The sequence below is a fragment of the Lactuca sativa genome, chromosome 3 (assembly GCF_002870075.4).
Source record: "Lactuca sativa cultivar Salinas chromosome 3, Lsat_Salinas_v11, whole genome shotgun sequence".
In the NCBI taxonomy this organism is placed as follows: Eukaryota; Viridiplantae; Streptophyta; class Magnoliopsida; order Asterales; family Asteraceae; genus Lactuca; species Lactuca sativa.
The window spans coordinates 279,706,066-279,725,717 of record NC_056625.2 but is presented as its reverse complement, the minus strand read 5'-3'; the positions used below and the strand labels follow the sequence as shown (position 1 = coordinate 279,725,717).

The 19,652-nt window shown below is 31.0% G+C and overlaps 2 protein-coding genes across 3 annotated transcripts; both read right to left on the bottom strand.

Moving 5' to 3' along the window:
* Positions 1-3,064: 3,064 nt before the first annotated feature.
* On the bottom strand, positions 3,065-13,440 carry LOC111877378 (plasma membrane ATPase 1). The gene is made up of 22 exons (XM_023873909.3): positions 13,355-13,440; positions 12,474-12,557; positions 12,035-12,154; positions 11,836-11,934; positions 11,598-11,735; positions 11,065-11,199; positions 10,802-10,981; positions 10,373-10,579; positions 9,819-9,938; positions 9,625-9,744; positions 9,372-9,494; positions 8,745-8,849; positions 8,503-8,647; positions 8,166-8,327; positions 7,098-7,336; positions 6,727-6,759; positions 6,496-6,577; positions 6,254-6,414; positions 5,918-6,130; positions 5,656-5,838; positions 4,544-4,722; positions 3,065-3,321 (listed from the first exon to the last, which is right to left on the bottom strand). Exons 2-22 carry the CDS (start codon positions 12,525-12,527, stop codon positions 3,225-3,227), a joined length of 2,895 nt encoding a protein of 964 aa, XP_023729677.1. The 5' UTR covers positions 12,528-12,557; positions 13,355-13,440; the 3' UTR covers positions 3,065-3,224.
* A 2,254-nt stretch (positions 13,441-15,694) lies between these two features.
* On the bottom strand, positions 15,695-19,422 carry LOC111877376 (uncharacterized). Of its 2 annotated transcripts, none has more exons than XM_023873906.3 (4): positions 19,149-19,422; positions 18,079-18,203; positions 17,577-17,867; positions 15,695-16,520 (listed from the first exon to the last, which is right to left on the bottom strand). In XM_023873906.3, the coding sequence occupies exons 2-4, from the start codon at positions 18,184-18,186 to the stop codon at positions 15,975-15,977; spliced, it is 945 nt and encodes a 314-aa protein (XP_023729674.1). In that variant the 5' UTR covers positions 18,187-18,203; positions 19,149-19,422; the 3' UTR covers positions 15,695-15,974. The 2 variants fall into 2 exon arrangements, with proteins under 2 accessions (XP_023729674.1, XP_023729675.1); XM_023873907.3 differs by having other exon boundaries at positions 19,196-19,422.
* Between the last annotated feature and the right edge of the window lie 230 nt (positions 19,423-19,652).

Sequence of the window (19,652 nt, the reverse complement as noted above, 5' to 3'; positions counted from 1 at the left end):
AACTCGTATTTCAACATTCTTTATATTTTCGGAAACCTCGTCTCAACCACTATATCTTCGTGCATCGATATCGGGTTTATATAACATTTCATTTTTACGCTTATTTTTATTCTTGATTAAATCAAATCACATAATTAAACAGATAAGTATAAAACACATAATTCGCAAATAATACATTCTTATTATTTTAAATGGGTTACAAAGGTTAACCTAGACTATTACATTGCTAAAAATGGAAAGCCCAGAAAAACAGGCATTACATATACGCTACATAATCCATGCATACAAACATATAAGGATGCCCTGGAAACCCTCCAGGGTCTTACTCCGGGTGCCATGGGAACCCCCATATGGTCTTAGCCCAATGTCATGGGAACCCCCACATGGTCTTAACTAAGGATGCCATGGAAACCCTCCAAGGTCTTACACCAAAGTGCTTGGGGAACCCCCCGAGGTCTTTACTAAGGATGCCATGGAAACCCTCCAAGGTCTTACACCCAAGTGCCTCGGGAACCCCCCGAGGTATTTCATGCAAGTATCAAAAATACAACTAGCATACCACATACCACATAGCAAATAATGGTCTGACCTTGGTGCCTTCGACCCATTAGTATGGTGAATAGACTCACCTTATTATGTTGAACACAAAAGTTGCTTGCCTAACAGTCCAAAACCTCTCGTGCTAAACAATAATGCCATTAACCCAAAATTAGGATTACATACAATCTAATTAAAGAGCCCAATTACCTAAGCCCAAGTCTTTCCTTAATGACCCAGGAGTCTTTCCTTTGCTAATGGGCTCAAAGTCCATGTCCAAAGCTATTAATGGGCCATATGGCCGAATAAGGCCCAACCAAAACAACCATAGCCCAAAACAGATTAACCGGACCACTAACCCAAAATATGACTAGGTCTAAAACTGATTAAGGCCCAAAGGGATGACAAGCCCAAACCAAGCCCAAACCCATTTGAGTGCATATGCCTTGCGTATCACTCTAGTACGCACAACGTACTAGCTCCTCCAGCTGTACGCGCTGCGTACATGCCACTATGCGCGACGTACAAGTCGGGCATGTACAAACGACCATTAAGCTTTTAATGTTTGGGATATTAATGTCAAGCTTTAGATCTGAGTCCATTAAGACGTTCTAAGGCATAAAGTTGGCAACTTTATGCCCTTAGATACTCGACATCTTCCCAACAACCCCTTATAACCCATTAAGACCTTCCCAGGGTCTTAACTCATGCATAAGGTCAAAACACTCATCAAGACTACATTTTTATGGTATGAATGAACTAAGGGGCCTCAGATCTACTCTTCCTAAGCTCTGGAGTTGCTCAAACTCCCAAGAGATAATTCATGAACACAAAAGGAACAATATAGAAAACGCTAGCTCAATCTAACGAATAAGATGGCAAGATTAAGACTTTATACCTCCAGAAGCTCCTCAAGATGATCTAAATGCCGGATCTTGAAGCTCAATGCCACACCAAGCTTGCTTACTAACTTCTTCTTCTTGAATAATCTCTAAAATGGCCATAAATACACTTTTTAAGCTCAAGAACACTCTCACAAGGAAATCTGAGGTAAAAGGGTGAAATGAGGCTATGGAGGCTGATTAGGTTTTGATCCAAGAGGCTTAAGGATGTTTAAATAGGTGTCAAGTCCGAATTTTAAGGTTTTGTTCTTTTGTCACGTACGCCCCGTGTACCTCTTGGTACGCCCAGCGTACGTGGCCACCCTCCGCGATCATCCATCCTTAGTACGCTAAGTGTACTCCTGAAGTACGCACAATGTACTAAGGGACCATTATGTTATAAGTTGTTATTTCAAGGGTGTAAAGGGTATTTACCTGATTTAGAGTGTTACAAATTACAGCTTAAATCCCTACACTTTTAATTAATCCAGTTATTCTAAAAATTAATTCTAATTAGGTTTTGATTAATTATTAATTAAATAATATTATTTCTAATTAATATATTAATCACATAATATATTAACAAATCATTTATTGTTATTTGTTAATCATACAATAAATAAGCAAATGAACATCTCTCTCACTCACTCTCTCTCTCTCTACAAAAGTCGTTCTACACAATTACTAGTTTTGAGGGAAACCCAAAAAGGATTTTGTTTTCATTTACAGCTTTATACCAATTTAGTTATGATCTTAGACACCTTAATTCAATAACTATAAGATTTCATAAAACAACTCTTAGCTATAATAGCCAACAATAGCAACATTCTTGTTAACCAATTTAATTTTGGGCTAATACCGTAAAAACCCTTAAGATTTTAGCATTTTGTTGGTTTTGCCCAAAGTTGGATTTAATATCCTTTTATGCCTCAAACTTGCATTAATTTGTTTGTTTTTAGCTTCTAGTCGGTTTTCACCTCGAGAAATCGGTCACACTTAGCTTATTGGACGAACCTGCTGAGTCGAATGTCTCGTCAACATTGTTAACTTGTGTCTTCAAGGAAAAAACATACGAAATGGGAGGATGACGGATTGGAACCCGTGTCTCCTACTCCCATGGGGAGACCTTTAACCACTAACATGAAAGGAGTTTTGTGTTTTACCTTCTAACACTAGTTAGAATCTATAAACTCTCTATTTTGTATGTTATTCCCTTGAAAACACACGTCAACAACACTAACATTGCATGCGACTTAGCAGGTTCGTCCAATCAAATCAGTTAAGCTAAGGGGGCTAAGGGGTGACCGACTTCTGAAGGTAAAAACCGGCTAAGGGCTAAAAACAAACAAATTAATGCAAGTTTGAGGCATAAACAAACATAAAATCTAATTTTGGGCAATATCGATAAAATACTGAAAATTTAAACCTTTTTATGGCATTAGCCATTTATTTTTTAAAGCATTATTTATACAATTCATTCCAAACAGCTAAAGCTTGAGCTTGATGTCAATCCTTTTTTCAAAAACTTGACGAGCCATGAAACCAATCTAAATAAACTGATTAATTCTAGTTATGGAAACAAGTGAATGAAAAAGTTCTTTCAAGATATATATCTCCATCTTTTTTGTCTTATGGAAGCACTATAACCGAAGAATAACACTAATAAAATCCAACGAATTATGAAAAACATACAAAATTAACAATAAATTGGTGCACATAAATTAGTTCAATTCCCACAACGGAGATGTATTTAGGTTTCTTCACTCCGGTTTCAAAAAAAATATTGAAAATAGAATAAGGCTCTGATCAAACTGTGTAGTGTTGGTTCATTGCATCAATGTCTAATCCTCTTAGCTTAGCGAAAGACTCAACCTTCCCCTTTAGTGTATGAAGTTCTCTCAACCTACATTAATCAAATTAATAAGTAAATTCATCGAAAAGGAAAAAAAAGGATCTTAGAGCATCCATAAATCGACCTTAAACATAACTTTTTTGCTTTGCCACATCATTCTCTACTGGCTTTATCAAACAAAAACTTATCAACGTAAATTCTCTTTAATGATTGACCATTTTGAAAAACTTTTTCTTTTGTTATAATTAACTAAGTTATTTCCGTTTTTTTGGTATGTATTATAAAACCCCCTCATTTAAATTTGTCATTTCTACTTAAAGGTCAATTTTTTTAAAATGAAATATTACACAATAAAAATATTTAATTAACATCAATACTTTAAAATAAAACTAGGTGTGAGACCCATGTATTACATGAGTTTATTTAAAAAAATTAAATATGAAATTTTAACAATTTGAAAAGTTCAAAATTATAAGAAGAATGAGAAAATTTTTGAATTATTAAAATTAAGAAAGTTTTAATGTATTGAATACATTACATATATAAACTCTGTCTAATAAATATCTTACATATATATTACCTTACATATTAAATGTGAAATTTTAATTTAATAAAATGAAAAATACAATAAAATGACAAGTGGAAAATAGAAAATTTTAAAAATCTAAAAAATGTCATGTGTCCAAATAAATGAGAAGATGACATGTGGCAACAAAACCTTCATTTATTATAGTAGATATTACGTGACATAATTATTTAATTAAATTACAATACATAAATTTTGACAATTAAAATTAAACTTTTTTGGCATTTTCCCCAAACATTAAAGATGATAAATTTTTAGGTATATAGTTATAAAAAATACCAAAATAATTATATTATAACTAAGAATTTAATATTTGATATCAAACATTAAAGTGAAATATTATTTAATTAATATTTATTAAAAGAATTAATTATTTAATAAAAAATAAGAATTTTACATTTACCTATAATTTGGGAGTAAAATGAAATATCATTGATTAAGAGGGACTTAATTGTATTAAATAATAACTCAAAAAAAATTAGTTAATATCGGTGGTGAAATTATTCGACCCAAAAAGGGCATTTTAAAAAGCTAGTTTTGAGGTTGATTTTAAATATTCAACATTTTCATCCTCATTCCATTAAAGATGCTCTTAGTTGTTATTTTTTAGGTCTCATACCCATTAATATGACCCTAAAATGAATGTTATTATGCGAGTCCCGCATCAAATAGGACCTACAAGCATACCTTGAAATTTCAGCGCGTCGTCTTGCTTCATCCGCCATTAGACTAATCTCCCGAAAAGTTCCTTGCTCGGAGAACATTCTTGGTTCTACAGGCTGGAGTCCGTGCAACGTGCGTTGCTCCGTTGCCCAAGCCGCCTCACGAGCTTCCCTCCCGAAGTCCTTCTTTGTTGTGAAGGCCGTCTGAAAACAAATAAGGGTGAATCATATAGGAGTTTGAAAAGAACGATTTATAATATCTCCCTTTAATTTATTCTTATAAGAATGTGTAGTCGGAAAAATTTACTCAATTATAACAATGTCATTTAAATACACAGTTGTTCAATATCCTAGTAAGAAGAAAGGTGATACTACAATTCTATGGTTAGATTTTTTTTAGAGCACAATGTGAAAAATATTGAAACTATAGTTTTGTAACACAATAAATAAAAATAGGTTGTTGTGATAAACAATTAAATGAACATATATTACTATTTCTTGTAGTTAGTCATCTAATTTTTATTTAATAGGTTTAATGAGACATAAGTGAAATATATATGGTGTTTATTTTATGCAAAAAGATCGACTTATTAGAGAATGTCAAGAAAGTCAAATTTTCTCCGGTAAGTTACAACTTTTTACAAATTTACTTTCACTTATTTTTTTTCCTTTTATTTCCCTAAGTATGTTTCTTTTCTCAAATATTTATTAAGACTAAGTTTGGCAAGCCACAGCTAGTTGAAAAGCTAGTTTATTTTTCGAGTTTTTTTAAGTTACCATGTTTGGCAAGCTAAAAAATAGCTTATAAGCTAGCTTTTTAAAAATCTATTTAGACTAGCTTTTTAGAAACTTTTTTAAAATTTTCCAAATATACCCTTTAATTAATTATAAAAACATATTCTTTTAAATGTCTTTTTATGTCATTTCATATTTTTCAACAAGATTTTCAGCTAGTTTTACCACTCGTCATTTTTTATCAGTTAGTTTTTCTGTTATCTGCTAGCTTTTTATTTAACTGCTAGCTTTTCAACACTTTTTTATTTATCAGCTAGTTTGTCAATGTTACACTATCATACCTAAATGTCATTTATATACACAACACTTAATCACATAGCCTTGTGGAGAATAGAAACTTACCCTTTTCTCCACAACCAACCCCCAAGCCCTTCCACTCAGCCCATACTGAACAGCAAACTTGATAGGATCAAGAAGCATGTAAGTCAAGATGTTGAACAACCAGATCACCCCAGTCCACCCCCACCCAATCTCCCGGATTCCAGCAAGTTTCCACGTCACAGTCGCCGATATCACCGACGCCACCTGAAAAAAATTCAAAACCCTAAAAACCCCCGAAAATATCTACCCTACACTTCATCAGAATCAACGAAATTAGTTTTACCAGTTGCGCAATAGCAAATGCAATCACAAGCAATAGACCCGGTCTCTCAGTAAAAGACCACCCCCGAGACCTTGTCACAAAGATCAACGCCTGGCTGATAGTGCTGACTTGAAGATAAACGGCTGACGCCATCATCTCATTTAAGGGTTTTGATTCAGCTTCTACAGACATGTCACGGTGTTTCGAGTTCAAATCCTTCACACCAAATGTGTTCTACAATAGAAACAAGAAAGATAATTGTCAGAACCCCTGAGGTAAATGCATGATGTGAGATTTAAATCAAGTACATAGCAAAGGGTAAAATGGTAAATTTACTGGTTGGGAAAGGGGGTATACCGGGAAGAAGTTAGTTTCGTATGCTATCCAGAAGAAAATAACGGTCATTAGGGCGAGGTAAGCGCCAAGAACCACTCCGGTTGCAAAGATTTCTGTGAGCTTCCAACTGTCGGGAATGGGAGATGGCTTTACTCTATCTTTTGATATCGTCATGATTGTGCCTGAATTACACATAGATGTATTAAGTCAACAATTATGTATTAAGTCAAAAAAAAAAGTTTGTTGGGAATGCATTGACTTACCATCATTAAGAACGGCTATAACAAGAACCATGAAAGGCGGGAAATCGAACTTCCAGAAAACACACAGCATCATAAAACCTAGCTGTAATGCAGGCGAAAAAAAAAAGTCAACCGTTGGAGTCAAAGTCTACAGAAATAATTTTGACTTTTGAGGTCAAACATGATTCTTTTTAAAATCAAATCAGTAAAGATTATGCTACATATTACGTACTATTGTGCTATAACACTTACCACAATTCGGATTGTGATAGAAACAGCATATATCTGTAGAAAGGAAAAAAAAAAAAAAAATTATTCGGACCCACAAAATGATAAATAATTATCGTGATTATCTCAAACGCGAAAATCCGCAATGTACATTTAATAATTGCACTTAGGAAAATCTACCAATTTATAACATTGTACTTTGAAATTCTTTTATTTGTATATTTGAACATTGTACTTTGAAAAATATACCCGATTACACCAACAAAACTTGCTTTGTATAATTGGTATAATTTTTCAATGTTCAATGTTGTAATAGGAAGAAATGAAAGTAGGAATCTAGAGTAAACAATTTAATGAAAGTATGTTGCTATTTCTTGCAATTAACAAGTAATTACCGTGTAATTCTTCATTCTTTGGAATATGGAACGGCTAGTTAAGACGGCACTAATAATGACACTTAATCCGGGCTCGGTTAGAACAATATCGGAAGCACTTCGGGCAGCGTCAGTGGAATCGGCAACCGCGATTCCGATGTCTGCTTTTTTCAAGGCGGGTGCATCATTCACACCATCACCTGTCATTCCACATATGTGGTTTCGAGCTTGTAGTCTTCTAACTATCTCATATTTATGTTCTGAAATATGAAATAAATGATGTCAAACAAAAAAAAAACAATGGGGAAGATGAGTCCACACTTGGGAAAATGAAAGTAAAAAATAATAAATGAGTGCAAAATTTATAAAAATGTTAGGATGCTCTCATTGACTTTCTTTATTATGTATGTTCTTTCTACATTAACTAGTCAAAATGAAACATTCATATATAGTTGTTTCTTTTTGACTTAATGGGTGTAATAGGTTGAGCACTTAATCGGGACACCAATATAGAACGGTTTCCTTAATGGATGTAATAGGTTGAGCACTTAATATGGATAGAATGATTTAATGGGTTAAACAAAAAACAAAAATAAACATAGCTTAATGTATAAAGACACTAACCCTTTACCTATCTGATCTTTTTTCCTTCCAAGTTCCAACTCCTCTCACAAATATCAATGACTTTTTTTTATCAATTTAAGGATAAAATAGTTATTTAGTCTCACTTAGATGGTTTATTCGGTCTAGAAAAGAAACAGAAACAGACATTATCTATACAATATTTTATCAAGACACACATCTTAATGAAAAGCAAAAATCGAAACAATCCCTAGGTCATATTCTCATTAAGTCCATTTTATAGTTTAGCATTCAACGTGTTTGATACAACCTCTAAACAAAAGCCTTTGAACAGTTGAAGAATTAACGAAACCTAACTTCTCTTAACCATTAATAGGTTAGAATAAATCAACACTAAATGGTTCATTTTTATCAAATAACCCCTAAGTTAAAAAATCAAAAACACAGCCGATACCATTTCCTCTTATAATATTAATATTTAGTAAGTAACAAAGATTTCTTACTCACCAGGAAATACACCGGCAAAACCATCGGCTTTTTCAATAAGTTCATCAATCGGTAAAGCTCCAAAACCATCTTTGCTATCTCCAAGCAAAGCTGAAGAAGGGTACATGTTTGTCCCCATTCCTAGCCTTCTTCCAGTTTCCTTTCCAATTGCCAATTGATCACCTACAATTAATCATAATTCATCCATACAATTCAGTCAAAGATTCAGCAACACATTTAATCTATCGCTAAAAACCAAACCAATAGCGACAGATTTTAACCAATATGTCACTCACATGAATCAAGAAAGCTTTAAAATATGTAACAATATCAGAAGTTGCAAACAATAAGAAAGTACCTGTTATCATCTTAACACTCACACCAAGATCTAAAGCTCGCCGGATTGTTTCAGCACTATCATGTCGTGGTGGATCAAAGAGTGGAAGAAGGCCGACAAACTCCCATGGGCCACCAGAGCTCTCTTTGTTTCCAGCTGGTACTTCCTGAAGAAGATAAGAATAATAAGAAGAAGAAGAAATTTGCAAAACAATTTCACTTTCCATAAATGGAAAGATGCTTGACAATGAGGTGTCAAGTTACCTGACGAGCAACTCCAAGGGATCGAAGACCACGTTCTGCAAACTTGTCGATTATCGAATGTACTCTTTTTTCGATTTCTGATTTGTTATGTGCAAGATTGAGGATCTACACAACGATTTTAAATGATTTAGTGGTTCATATGAAAAGGATAAATGCAAGGAACAACAATGGTTTTTCATTATATTACAACTTCCTACTATAATTTCTTTGTCTTAGAGTGTTATACTTTCATTTTTTTTATTAGGATATTATACTTTGATAAATATACCTAATTATATCATTATACTTTCAAATTTTACTATATTAAAAACATTAAAAATATACCCAATAATATATCACTGTACCTTCAATTTTTTTTGTTATACTTTTAAAAATATGCCCATTTGTAACATTTCAATTTCAAAATTTTCTACTTTGAAAAATCTTCCCATAGGAATGAAAATTGTTGTGTTTAGATGACAATAATATATGTCGTTAAAGATTATAAATACAATGCGAAATACGAAGAAATGAAAGTAGGGATTCTATAATAAATAAACCAATGAAAGTGCATTGTCATTTCTTTGATTTAACCATATATGAAATTGTGATGCAATATGTTTTGGATATTTAGATGGATATTTTTACCTGCTCGGGTGCACCTTTGCTCACTCTATGCATTCTACCGACTTTATCGGTGTATGTAAGCGCTGTCCTTTTGTCAGTTGGATTAAACGGTAGAAAATGGACCTCTTGAATCCCAGCTCGGGCCTAATTTCATCGAGTCATTACAAAAAATAAACATGGATCAAAATCAATAACCAAAATCATATGCATACTTACATAATACAACAAATTTTGTTTAAAAAAATTAACAATGGATTCAAAGAAACAATAATACCTCCTTGGGGTCTCCGAGCATTGCAACGATAGCAGCATCGATGGCATCTTGGTTCTCTAGCCGTGATGCCCTTGCAGCCATTAAGACCACCATATCCTTATCAACCCCTTTTGCGAAGACCTAAGTTTTTTAAATTTTGATGTTAAGATTAAAATCCAACACATTCTTAAAATCCCAAAACAAAGTTTACAAACCTCAATCATATTTTTGTCAACTGTAAGCTTGTTGAGTGTCAATGTCCCGGTTTTGTCACTACACAACACATCCATTCCCGCCATTTCTTCAATTGCAGTCATTCTTTTCGTAATTGCACCCTATTCGAATCATGTTCAAGCATATAAGTTCAAGTATATAAGCAATGTACTTCATAATAGTAGTATGCATTTTCTTACCCCTAACAATAGTGTACTTACACTTTGTTACCAATAGTGGCAATATTTAACAAATAATGACAACACACTTACATTTCTTTAGTCATAATAGCGACATACTAATATATTTTTTTACTGATAATAGCAATTTACTTGCATTTATTTATCAATCATAGTAATATGATAGTAAATAAAGTAAAATTCCTATATTGATAGTGAAATGTAAGAATGTTGCTATTATCGGTAAACGACTTTATACATAAGTTGCTATTATGGGTAAAAATAAAATATTTTGGCCATATATGTAATAAAACTAATGTATGATGGTATTTTACATACTCTAAATTGATGATTGTTACTTCAGTTGATGAGTTTACCTGCTGGGACAAGCGATGTGAACCGATGGCCATGGTAACTGAAAGAACCGTAGGCATAGCAATTGGTATCCCTCCAATGAGTAGCACAAGAAGGTTATCAATTCCAACACGATATTCCCTTTGGTGAATACCATATATCACAATGATCTCAATTATCATACCAACAACAATCGAGCAAATGCAAAAGTTCCCGATTGAAGTTAACACCTTTCAAAAACAAAAAGAAAATTATAAGAAGTCATATGTATTAACTCTGAAACTCATAATAGAGGTGCACAAACCAACCAGACGCTAGTTCATGATCAGGCTGGCCCGGTCCAGAATCAGGCCAGCCTAATTAAGAACTAGGTTGGCCCGGTTAATGATTAACCTGGGCCAACCTGGTTTGTATGCATCTATATGGATAAGAACTATGATTGAGAAACAAACCTTTTGGAAATGTCCAACATGGGTTGTGTTTTCAACAAGATGAGCTGCTTTCCCGAAAAAAGTATGAACTCCAGTTGCAATCACAATGCCTTCAATCTCTCCTTGTTTACATGTAGAACCCGAGTAAACACCATCTCCTGGATTCTTAGTCACCGGAAGTGATTCTCCGGTGAGTGCAGACTAAAAATACGTTAAAACAAATTGTTTAAACAAATATAAAAATTTAGTGTGAATGAGATTATTCTTTTAGAATGGAAAGATACCTGATCAATCTTGAGAGGATCACCTTCTAGAAGACGAGCATCAGCAGGAACAATGTCTCCAAGTTTGATACTGATAATATCACCGGGAACCAAAACACAAGCATCCTCTTCACTCCATTTTCCATCACGAAGGACCTACAAGATTTCGGAAACCAAATCAAGATTGATATTTTATTTAAAAAAAAAAAACAATAAAAATGGATAAGTTCTAAATTCAAGAAACATCAATTTACTTTCATATATTTGTAAAGTATAGCATTTTACTTTCATTTCTTTCTATTACACCATTTCACTTCCAATCTTTCTTTTGGCGCATTGTATTTTCAATTTTTTTTCTCATTAGGACATTATACTTTAAAATTTTAGCCGATTATGGAGGTGATTATTGTTTTGTATATAGATTTCATTGCTATAATCATGTAGATATATTAGGAAGAAATGAAAGAAGGATGCTATAATATATAAATTAATTAATAAAATTACATAGATAATTTTTTTTCATATAACTAATGAGTAATCGAGTGGAGATGAACCTTTGCTTTTGGAGCTAAACGAGCCATGAGAGCAGCAGCTGCATTTCCAGCATTGTTTTCCTCAATGAAACTTATCGTTGAATTAATAATAAGCAAAACAATGATCCCCACAAAATCATGATAATCAGCAGGCTTGTTCTGAATTATAAATCAAGAGTCATATGATTATTTAACAAGAAAAAGAAAGAACTACAATCGAATAATAAAATGAAAGAAAAAAAAAAAAAGACAGATTTACCCCTCCACGTGCAAGGGCAATAGACATAATAGCTGCGGCTTCCATCACCCACGAGAGTGGATTCCACATAAAACCCAAAAACTTCAAGATTTTACTTTCCTGTTGAGAGATTTATTTATTATTTTTTTTTTTTTTAAAAAAGACATAAAAATCGATCCTTTTTGGCAAGAAACCCGCTTATAAAAAATCTTTAAAATACCTTTTTTTCTTCAAGTTTATTGTAACCAAAAAGATCCAAACGTTCTTGAACTTCATTTGAGTTTAAACCTTCTCTTGTGCATTTCAGATGTTGAAACACTTCTTCTAATGGTGCATTCTCCTGAAAAAAAAATAAACAAAATGTTTGAATATTTTCTATGATCAAAGCATAGAAATATAGGCGAAATGCAAGAAACAACAATATACTTCCATTTAAATGTTTAATATAGCATCCCACATTTTTTTCTTTTCAAGAAATTGTACTTTGAAAAAACTACCAATTATAGCAGTGAAATTTTTTTTGTTTTGGATGATATTGCTATAATTTTGTAGATATTTCAAAGTACAATGTTGTAAATTGTAATAAAAGTAAATGAAATTAGGATGCTATAATAAACAAATAAATATCAAGTTTTCATGTACTAAAAGCTAAAAAATACCAAATCAATGGCTTCTCGGATAACTGCACTAAGAGCAATCGACTTGTCATCCATTTTTTCAGCTTTGATTCTTCACCAATGAATCTGCATTATTGTGCAAAAAAGCTTTAGAAATCTATTCATTTTCTTTTTATATATAAACTCTTCATAATTTATCTAACTTTTGTGGGATAATGATCAAAAAGATTATCCAACCCAAAAGAACTTGAATCTCTGTATATCATTGTTAACAAATTCTTAAAACATTGTTTGATTTTGTGGTTATATTTTTAAATCTGTGTGTTTTTCTGGATAGATTAGAAATTCCGTACACTGTTTGTCCATTTCACATGATAATAATTAATAAAATTTATCTAGATGAAGACAGCTAAGATCTTTTGTTTTTAATAAAAAATTAAATCATGTTCTCCTTTTTTCGGTTAAAATTTTTGGATATTGTGTTTTCTGGATAAATTCATGAAATTTTATCATATGACAATAATAGAAAACGTTTATACTTTACATGATAATTATCTACATAATATAGCAAAATGACTTGAATCTATTTATTATCATAGTTTCAACTCCTCATTTAACCTTTCTAATTACCCATTAAATAACCCACATTAGTTATATTTATACGTTCTTGTTACTACCTCTTATGAGTCAAATTTGTTATATTTTGAACCTCAAAATCGAAGACATTCATTGTTTGAATTAAAAAAATAAATCAATAACCATATTAACCTACAAGATTAAATATCATTAACATAAATAAGAAGAACAATGTCATTAAGCCAATGGAAATTACATCAACTTTTATTCGCTATTTGTGTTAAGATAAAAGAAATAATGTAACAAAAAAAACATAAATATGATTACAAAGAACGACAGAAAGAAACCTGAGAAGCTTAGTAGATGAGGCTTTTTGACATGGAAATCGTTACAAAAACTTGAAATATTTTGTAGTCTTGAAGTGGGAATGAATGAATGAATGTGTGTTATGTTTGTTTTGAAGCAGGTGAACTATATATACACCCATATGTTTCTTGTTTCCATCCCATTAATTCAATTTAATAAAAAAAAACATATATCTTATTCTGTATAATGTTTTAAATCTTGACAACAAAATCACTAACTATATAATATATATAATATTGATAACCGGCTTTTACTTTCATAGTTTCATCAATTACTTGCATAATTTTTTATTCTTTTAACCAAATTATGTGACATAAATGTTAGATAATGTATTTTTTTACATTGCTTAAGATTGACCATATTATACATAAAGATTTATTATCTAAAGTGATTACTATATGTGTGCATCTAACCATTTTTAGTAACATTTTCAAAAGAAAAAAAATTAATAAAACCTCAATAATTATTCCTAATTTATGTTAGTTAAGTAAATATAATATAACTAATATAACTTTATGAACTGATAATTTCTTTAGAAAATATATTTTATATGAAATATATTCATTTTTGTTTTTGTTTTTGTATTTTATATAGAGTGAATAGTGACAGATGGCCGTACATGTACTTTATTTTAAGAGGGAATCCAAGTTCCGGTCTTCCGGAAAGCCGGCTTAACTATTAAAAAAAAACAGAAATAACCGGTTCGGGAAATGCCGGTTTTTGTATTTGGCGCCATTTGACAACACTTAGAATGTAACGATTCTTTCGGAGATTACAATGCTTTTCTTTTTTTTTTGGCCCCACATTATTATAATTGGTCAAATTTGGCCCTCTAACTTCATTAGTTTTGTTATTTTTTTGTTATTAGTAATTTGTAGTATACGTTTTTTGACATTATTTGTTTGGTCATATGTTATATGAAAATGCTTTCGGTTTTATTTTTGGGAATATTATGTTGTAAGAAAATAGAATTTAGTTTAGTCACATATGATTGTTTGATATGATTTGAAAGAACTACAGAAGGATTATTCTTTTAGTGGTATGTTTTTTTATGATTGTAATTAAGCTCAACAATTAATGGATATTTTCGGCTAGAAAATATTAAACATCTTGATATGAAAATGATGGCTTTTTACAACAAAATACAATTTGAAAGAGTGTCGTGTTAGCATGTTTTTTTTTTTTTTTTTTTTGGTAATCAAGTATTTAGAAGAAATTAACAACAAAAAAAAATGTTTAAATTAGTAATAAACCTTTAAAAAACCTCTCTTTGAAAATGATCTAATACTTTTGCTTAAAATTTTAAGCTAAGCTGTTTTAAACTTCAACAAAAAGTTTATAATGATTTTAAAAATAATAATTAAAACGACATAGTATTATTCGCATAGAACATTTGTTCATTTCCTAAATATTCTTTGCATATATACTTACTATTAATTCTTAACAAAAATTAATATTTAGGTTTTAGATTTCTATAAAAATTCCAATCACTTGTTCTAATTTTATTGATGCCAATCAACATTAAAAAGTATTTATTAGGTAATACAGAACCAAGATAAATAGAAGATTAAGTGATACAACTCATCTAATTTTGTTTTTCAAATACAAATCAAACTTGAAATACATACTTTTGAAAAATCCAATTAGTACACAAGGAAAAAAACTGTTTAGAAATTAAGGGTCTTTTCAAAAGTTTGAAACTTTCATGTTCAGTTGAAATGTTGAATCATTCAAATGTACATGCATTTTGATGTGTTTTGTTTTTGGAATATATCAAAGTTTTTAAACATATTGGAATCTTAATTGCCATTCTCTATCAGTAACATATATTTTACAATAATAAAAAAAAAAGAGAGAGAGAGAAAGAAGTTAAAGGACCATTGAGTCAACGATCAAAAAGAGAGAGGGTTATTCCAAAATGTTTATAAGGATTTTTGAGATAATATAAAAGGACATAAAAAATTTCTTATAGAGTATTTGTTCATTTTGTAAATATTCTTTCAGTATCTTGTTATTTATACTTAACAAAATAAATATTTAGATTTTAGATTTCTATAATATATCTCAATGACTTTAATTAAATTTAAATGGATATAACAACATTCTCATAGAATATTTGTTCTTTTCTCTACTTTTGAACTTCTATAGTTTATTAGTTTATGTCTCATACGCATATCATCACACTTGTGGCCTTTACATAAATTCATCCCATTAAGAGACATTGAAAAGTTCAAAATTGAACAATAATTTAAAAAATAAAATACAAAAATATGATCTTATTTTTAGATATGATTATTGATCCATTAATTTGCATGTAGATATATGCATAAATTCACAAAATCAATTCATAATTTTCAATAATTTTCAACACATTCATTATTGATTTAACATTTAGGATCACATTATGAATATATTCACAAATCACCTACCTCCAACTTCTTTACACAAGTCAAGTCACTAATCTAATACAAAGTCCAGCCGACAGTGTAAGAGTTTCATTTCCAATATTGATTGGTCCTGATACCTGATTTAGATTTAAATCACATGATACTAAACACATTTGGAAAATCTAAGGTTTATGGTTTAAGGTTTTTAGGAGAGTCAACTTATATCCATTTTTTCAATTACTTCAAAATGCATTTGCATATTCGCATGCTTATTCGCAAAATAAAACCTTTCGCAAACAATCAACTTTTCTTCACTTTTTTGACATACATCATTTAGCAGACGAATCATCGTGTCTTTTTCATCCCCAATCCAAACCCTCATACTATCACGCCATTGTCTTGGTGTTCCATGAAGAACAAAACGTAAACGCGGGCCCACTTCCAACACACGTTTAGAAATTTTTTCAATCACATCTTGGTCATTAATGTATGCTCCATTAGAGTTTAAACCAACATCTATATAATGGATTTCGGTTATACTATTTAGAAGGGTTTCTTTTGAAGTTGGTATGATTTCATTCTTGTTTTGGGAATTGAAGGGGATTATGACTTGTGAGAATGCAAGTTCGGTGACTAGTTGGTTAATTACCGTTCCGCCCTTGCTAAATCCAAAAAGATATGTTTTTGGTTGTGAAAAACATGAAATTGGAGGTTCCGTTGAAATTGATTCTACAACTTTACTTGAAAGAATATTTTTCGCCTGAGAATAAGGAAAAACAATAGTGATCCTCAAAAGTAAAAAAATAAATTTGACATGACAGGACATGACAGATTGTAAATATTGAAATATTTTGACTGTAAAAAAGACATAAATGCCATTGTCATCCAAATCATCGAAGATAGCCCTAGAAAACTTGTCTAGGAATGAAAATATGAAATGACAAAGGAATTGAATGGGCCGAGTAAAATTATAAGGAGAGTAATGGAATGAGTTATTACATTCCATAAATATTTTTTCTACAATTTTTTTTGGTTATATGTAAATATATGGTATAGTTTTGAATCTACTCTATATGTTTATTATAGTTGATGAAAGAAATAAAGTATAAACATAATCAAATATCATTAAACCCAAATTAGATTATAAGTTATAATGAAAAAAATATATAGTTAACTTTAGAAAATAAAATTGTAATTTACTTTAACTGATAAAAAAAAATGCTGAAAAAATTTCATGGCCTGTAAATTTTAATACATAAAAATGGTTTATATACAATAAAATCTCATTAAACCCAAATAAGATTATAGGTTATAGCAAAAAATATATAGTTAACTTTAGAAAAAAAAATGTAATTTAAAATTGATAAAAATTTCTGAAAAACCTTCATGGCCTTTAAGTTTAATATATGAAAAAGGGTTTATATACAATAAAAGCTCATTAAACCCTAATAAGATTATAAGCTATAACAAAAAATATATAGTTAACTTTAGAAAATAAAATTAGAATTTAAATAAAATGATAAAAATTTCTGAAAATTTTCATGGCCTTTAAGTTTTAATACATAAAAAAAAGGTTTATATAAAATTTCTCATTCGATTCCATTATGGAATGGAAAAAGGAAAAATCCTCTCAACAAAATGGAAGGAAAAGAATGGTCGATTCCATTCCATCAAGCAAAACAAGCAGCTTTTCCTCATTCCAACGGAATGAACCATTCCATTCCCTCTCCAATCCCAGCATAAATAACTCGATTTTTCATTATCATTAACCACAACAAAAATTAAAAATATAAATACTTTTAAAAGTAATTATTACCTCTGTGAGACAACTTTGCAGGAGTGAAACAAGGGAATTAGAAGCAGGAAATCCAGTTGGATCATATGATGTTGGTTCTCCCCATTTGTTCACTGAAGGAATAAAATCTTTATAAACAGCAAAAGGTCCATTAAACTTTGAAGCTTCAATAACCCAAACATTAACATTTTCACCAAGTTTTGAAACCATTATTTCACCAATCTTTTCAACATCTGAAAGCCTTTCAATCACTGGATTCCCAGTGCCTTTCACTCTATCCCCATTGAAAAATATAGCATTCATTGAAGGCACCTACATACGCCACATCAGCAAAAAAAATCTAAAAGTTTAATTCGTAGTTTGAATAAGCATATACTAGAGATTCTTCATTGCAATCAAACCATTTTCGTCTAGAAAGTTTGTTAGTAATAGTATGCAAAAAAGGGTAATTTTGGAAATTCTGAAATGTGAAAATGTAAGTGAGACTATAAGTTTGTGGTGTTTTGGATTTTGATAGACTTACAATTGGGATTTGGGAAGAAGATGAAATACAAAGAGATGCTGCTACTTTGTAGAGACCTCTGCTTCCTTTGAACACAGGAACCTTCAATATTCCACTCCATCTGTCCATAACAGTTTGACTTTGACCTACAAGATGATATTAGTAAAAAAAAATTAGAGGTTTTTATAAATTTTGATAAGAAAAATAAGATAATTTATAAAGTTTTGATAGTTTTAGTAATTGGTGAAGAACTTGTTCCATTTGAATGCCAACACCACAATCTGAAAACCATTGTGTACATTTGTTTTGTATTCATAGCAAAATCATAAAGATTTATTTGAATCACTAAGGATCTTTCGTCTTTTTTTGGAATCAATGTACCAAAAATACTCATATGAAACCACAGAAACCATGAGATAGTAGATTTGTTAAAAGAAGCACAAAAAAAAAGATAACATGGTAAATTTACAGTGTTCTTGGCTAATAAGAACTTTTCACCTTTTGAAAACATGAAATTGTTAAGCAATCGTAGTTTTGTTATCTATTAAAGTGAAATAGATCCATACAGTTCCAAATGTAACTTTTAATAGTCAAATCTTAATTCAACATATGAACCTGTGAGCATGATCTTCTTGGATTAAGATTAAGTAATTTTATGAAAAGTAAAACCACAGAAAAAGTTGATCACGAGATCCCAAAATTCAAAACTTTTTAACAAACTTGTTGATTTTAACACATATACCTCTTCTTCAAACTAATGCGAATTGATTAGTCTTTTATGATTAACTTCTAGAAGACGAAATCTATCAATTATAAGTCTGAATACACTTCAGAGTAACAGTAAAACGCAGTGACAATAAACAATTCTTCTAATTGATTATAACATCATTAAGTATTGGTCACCAATAGGGATGATAAATTAAAGACAATTCCTTCGAGCAAAACGATATTCGCTACTGTAGTGAAGAAACATAATTAAGAAGCAGGTGAACGTTATATTAATAATAAAATCGGGCTTCAAATTCACAAACGAGTGTCGAGTTAACCCTAAGCACAATGAGCCAGAAAGATACGGAAGGGGAGATGATTACCAGAGCAGGTTGAGAAGAAGACAACGTCGGGTCGGATCTATGTGTACCTGAATAACAAAGATCGCTTGCTTAAACCAAGATCTTCAGAAACTGAGAATTGACCCTGCATCCCCCTTTTTTGCCCCACCTTCTGTTCGATTTGGAAGGACTGTAGTTTTGCCCTTTACTTTTGGCCCATCAAGTTTAAAAGTTTTCATTTCGACCACCATGGCTTCCATATCTAACGGGAGAAACTTGGAGAATATCACAAAAACCTCAAAAAAAAAAAAAAAAAAAAAAAAAAAAAAAAAAAAGAAAAGTAAAAAAAAAAGGTTAACAAATTCAAAAAAAGAAGACTAAATTTCAGAAATAGTTTGTGTGGTTTAGCAAATATCGCAATTTTTGTCTAAATTTTGATTTGTATCAATTTTGTTTTCATGATTTCTAGTCTATTCAATATTGGTCCTGCCTACTAACCCCTTCTAAATTGAATTGTCAACAGACAGCACATGCTTTGCATAAGAG

Bases quoted from the DNA above. Each gene is read 5' to 3' on its own strand.
- LOC111877378 (XM_023873909.3), bottom strand. From the start codon at position 12,527: ATGGATGACAAGTCGATTGCTCTTAGTGCAGTTATCCGAGAAGCCATT. The intron at 7,337-8,165 runs GTGAGTAAGAAA...TTCATATTTCAG, and splicing joins TTTTGCCGGTGTATTTCCTG to AACATAAATATGAGATAGTT. The intron at 4,723-5,655 runs GTAAGTTTCTAT...ATTTGTTTTCAG, and splicing joins GGTTGGTTGTGGAGAAAAGG to ACGGCCTTCACAACAAAGAA.
- LOC111877376 (XM_023873906.3), bottom strand. From the start codon at position 18,186: ATGGACAGATGGAGTGGAATATTGAAGGTTCCTGTGTTCAAAGGAAGC. The intron at 17,868-18,078 runs GTAAGTCTATCA...TGGCGTATGTAG, and splicing joins CTTCTTCCCAAATCCCAATT to GTGCCTTCAATGAATGCTAT. The intron at 16,521-17,576 runs GTAATAATTACT...CCTTATTCTCAG, and splicing joins TGCAAAGTTGTCTCACAGAG to GCGAAAAATATTCTTTCAAG.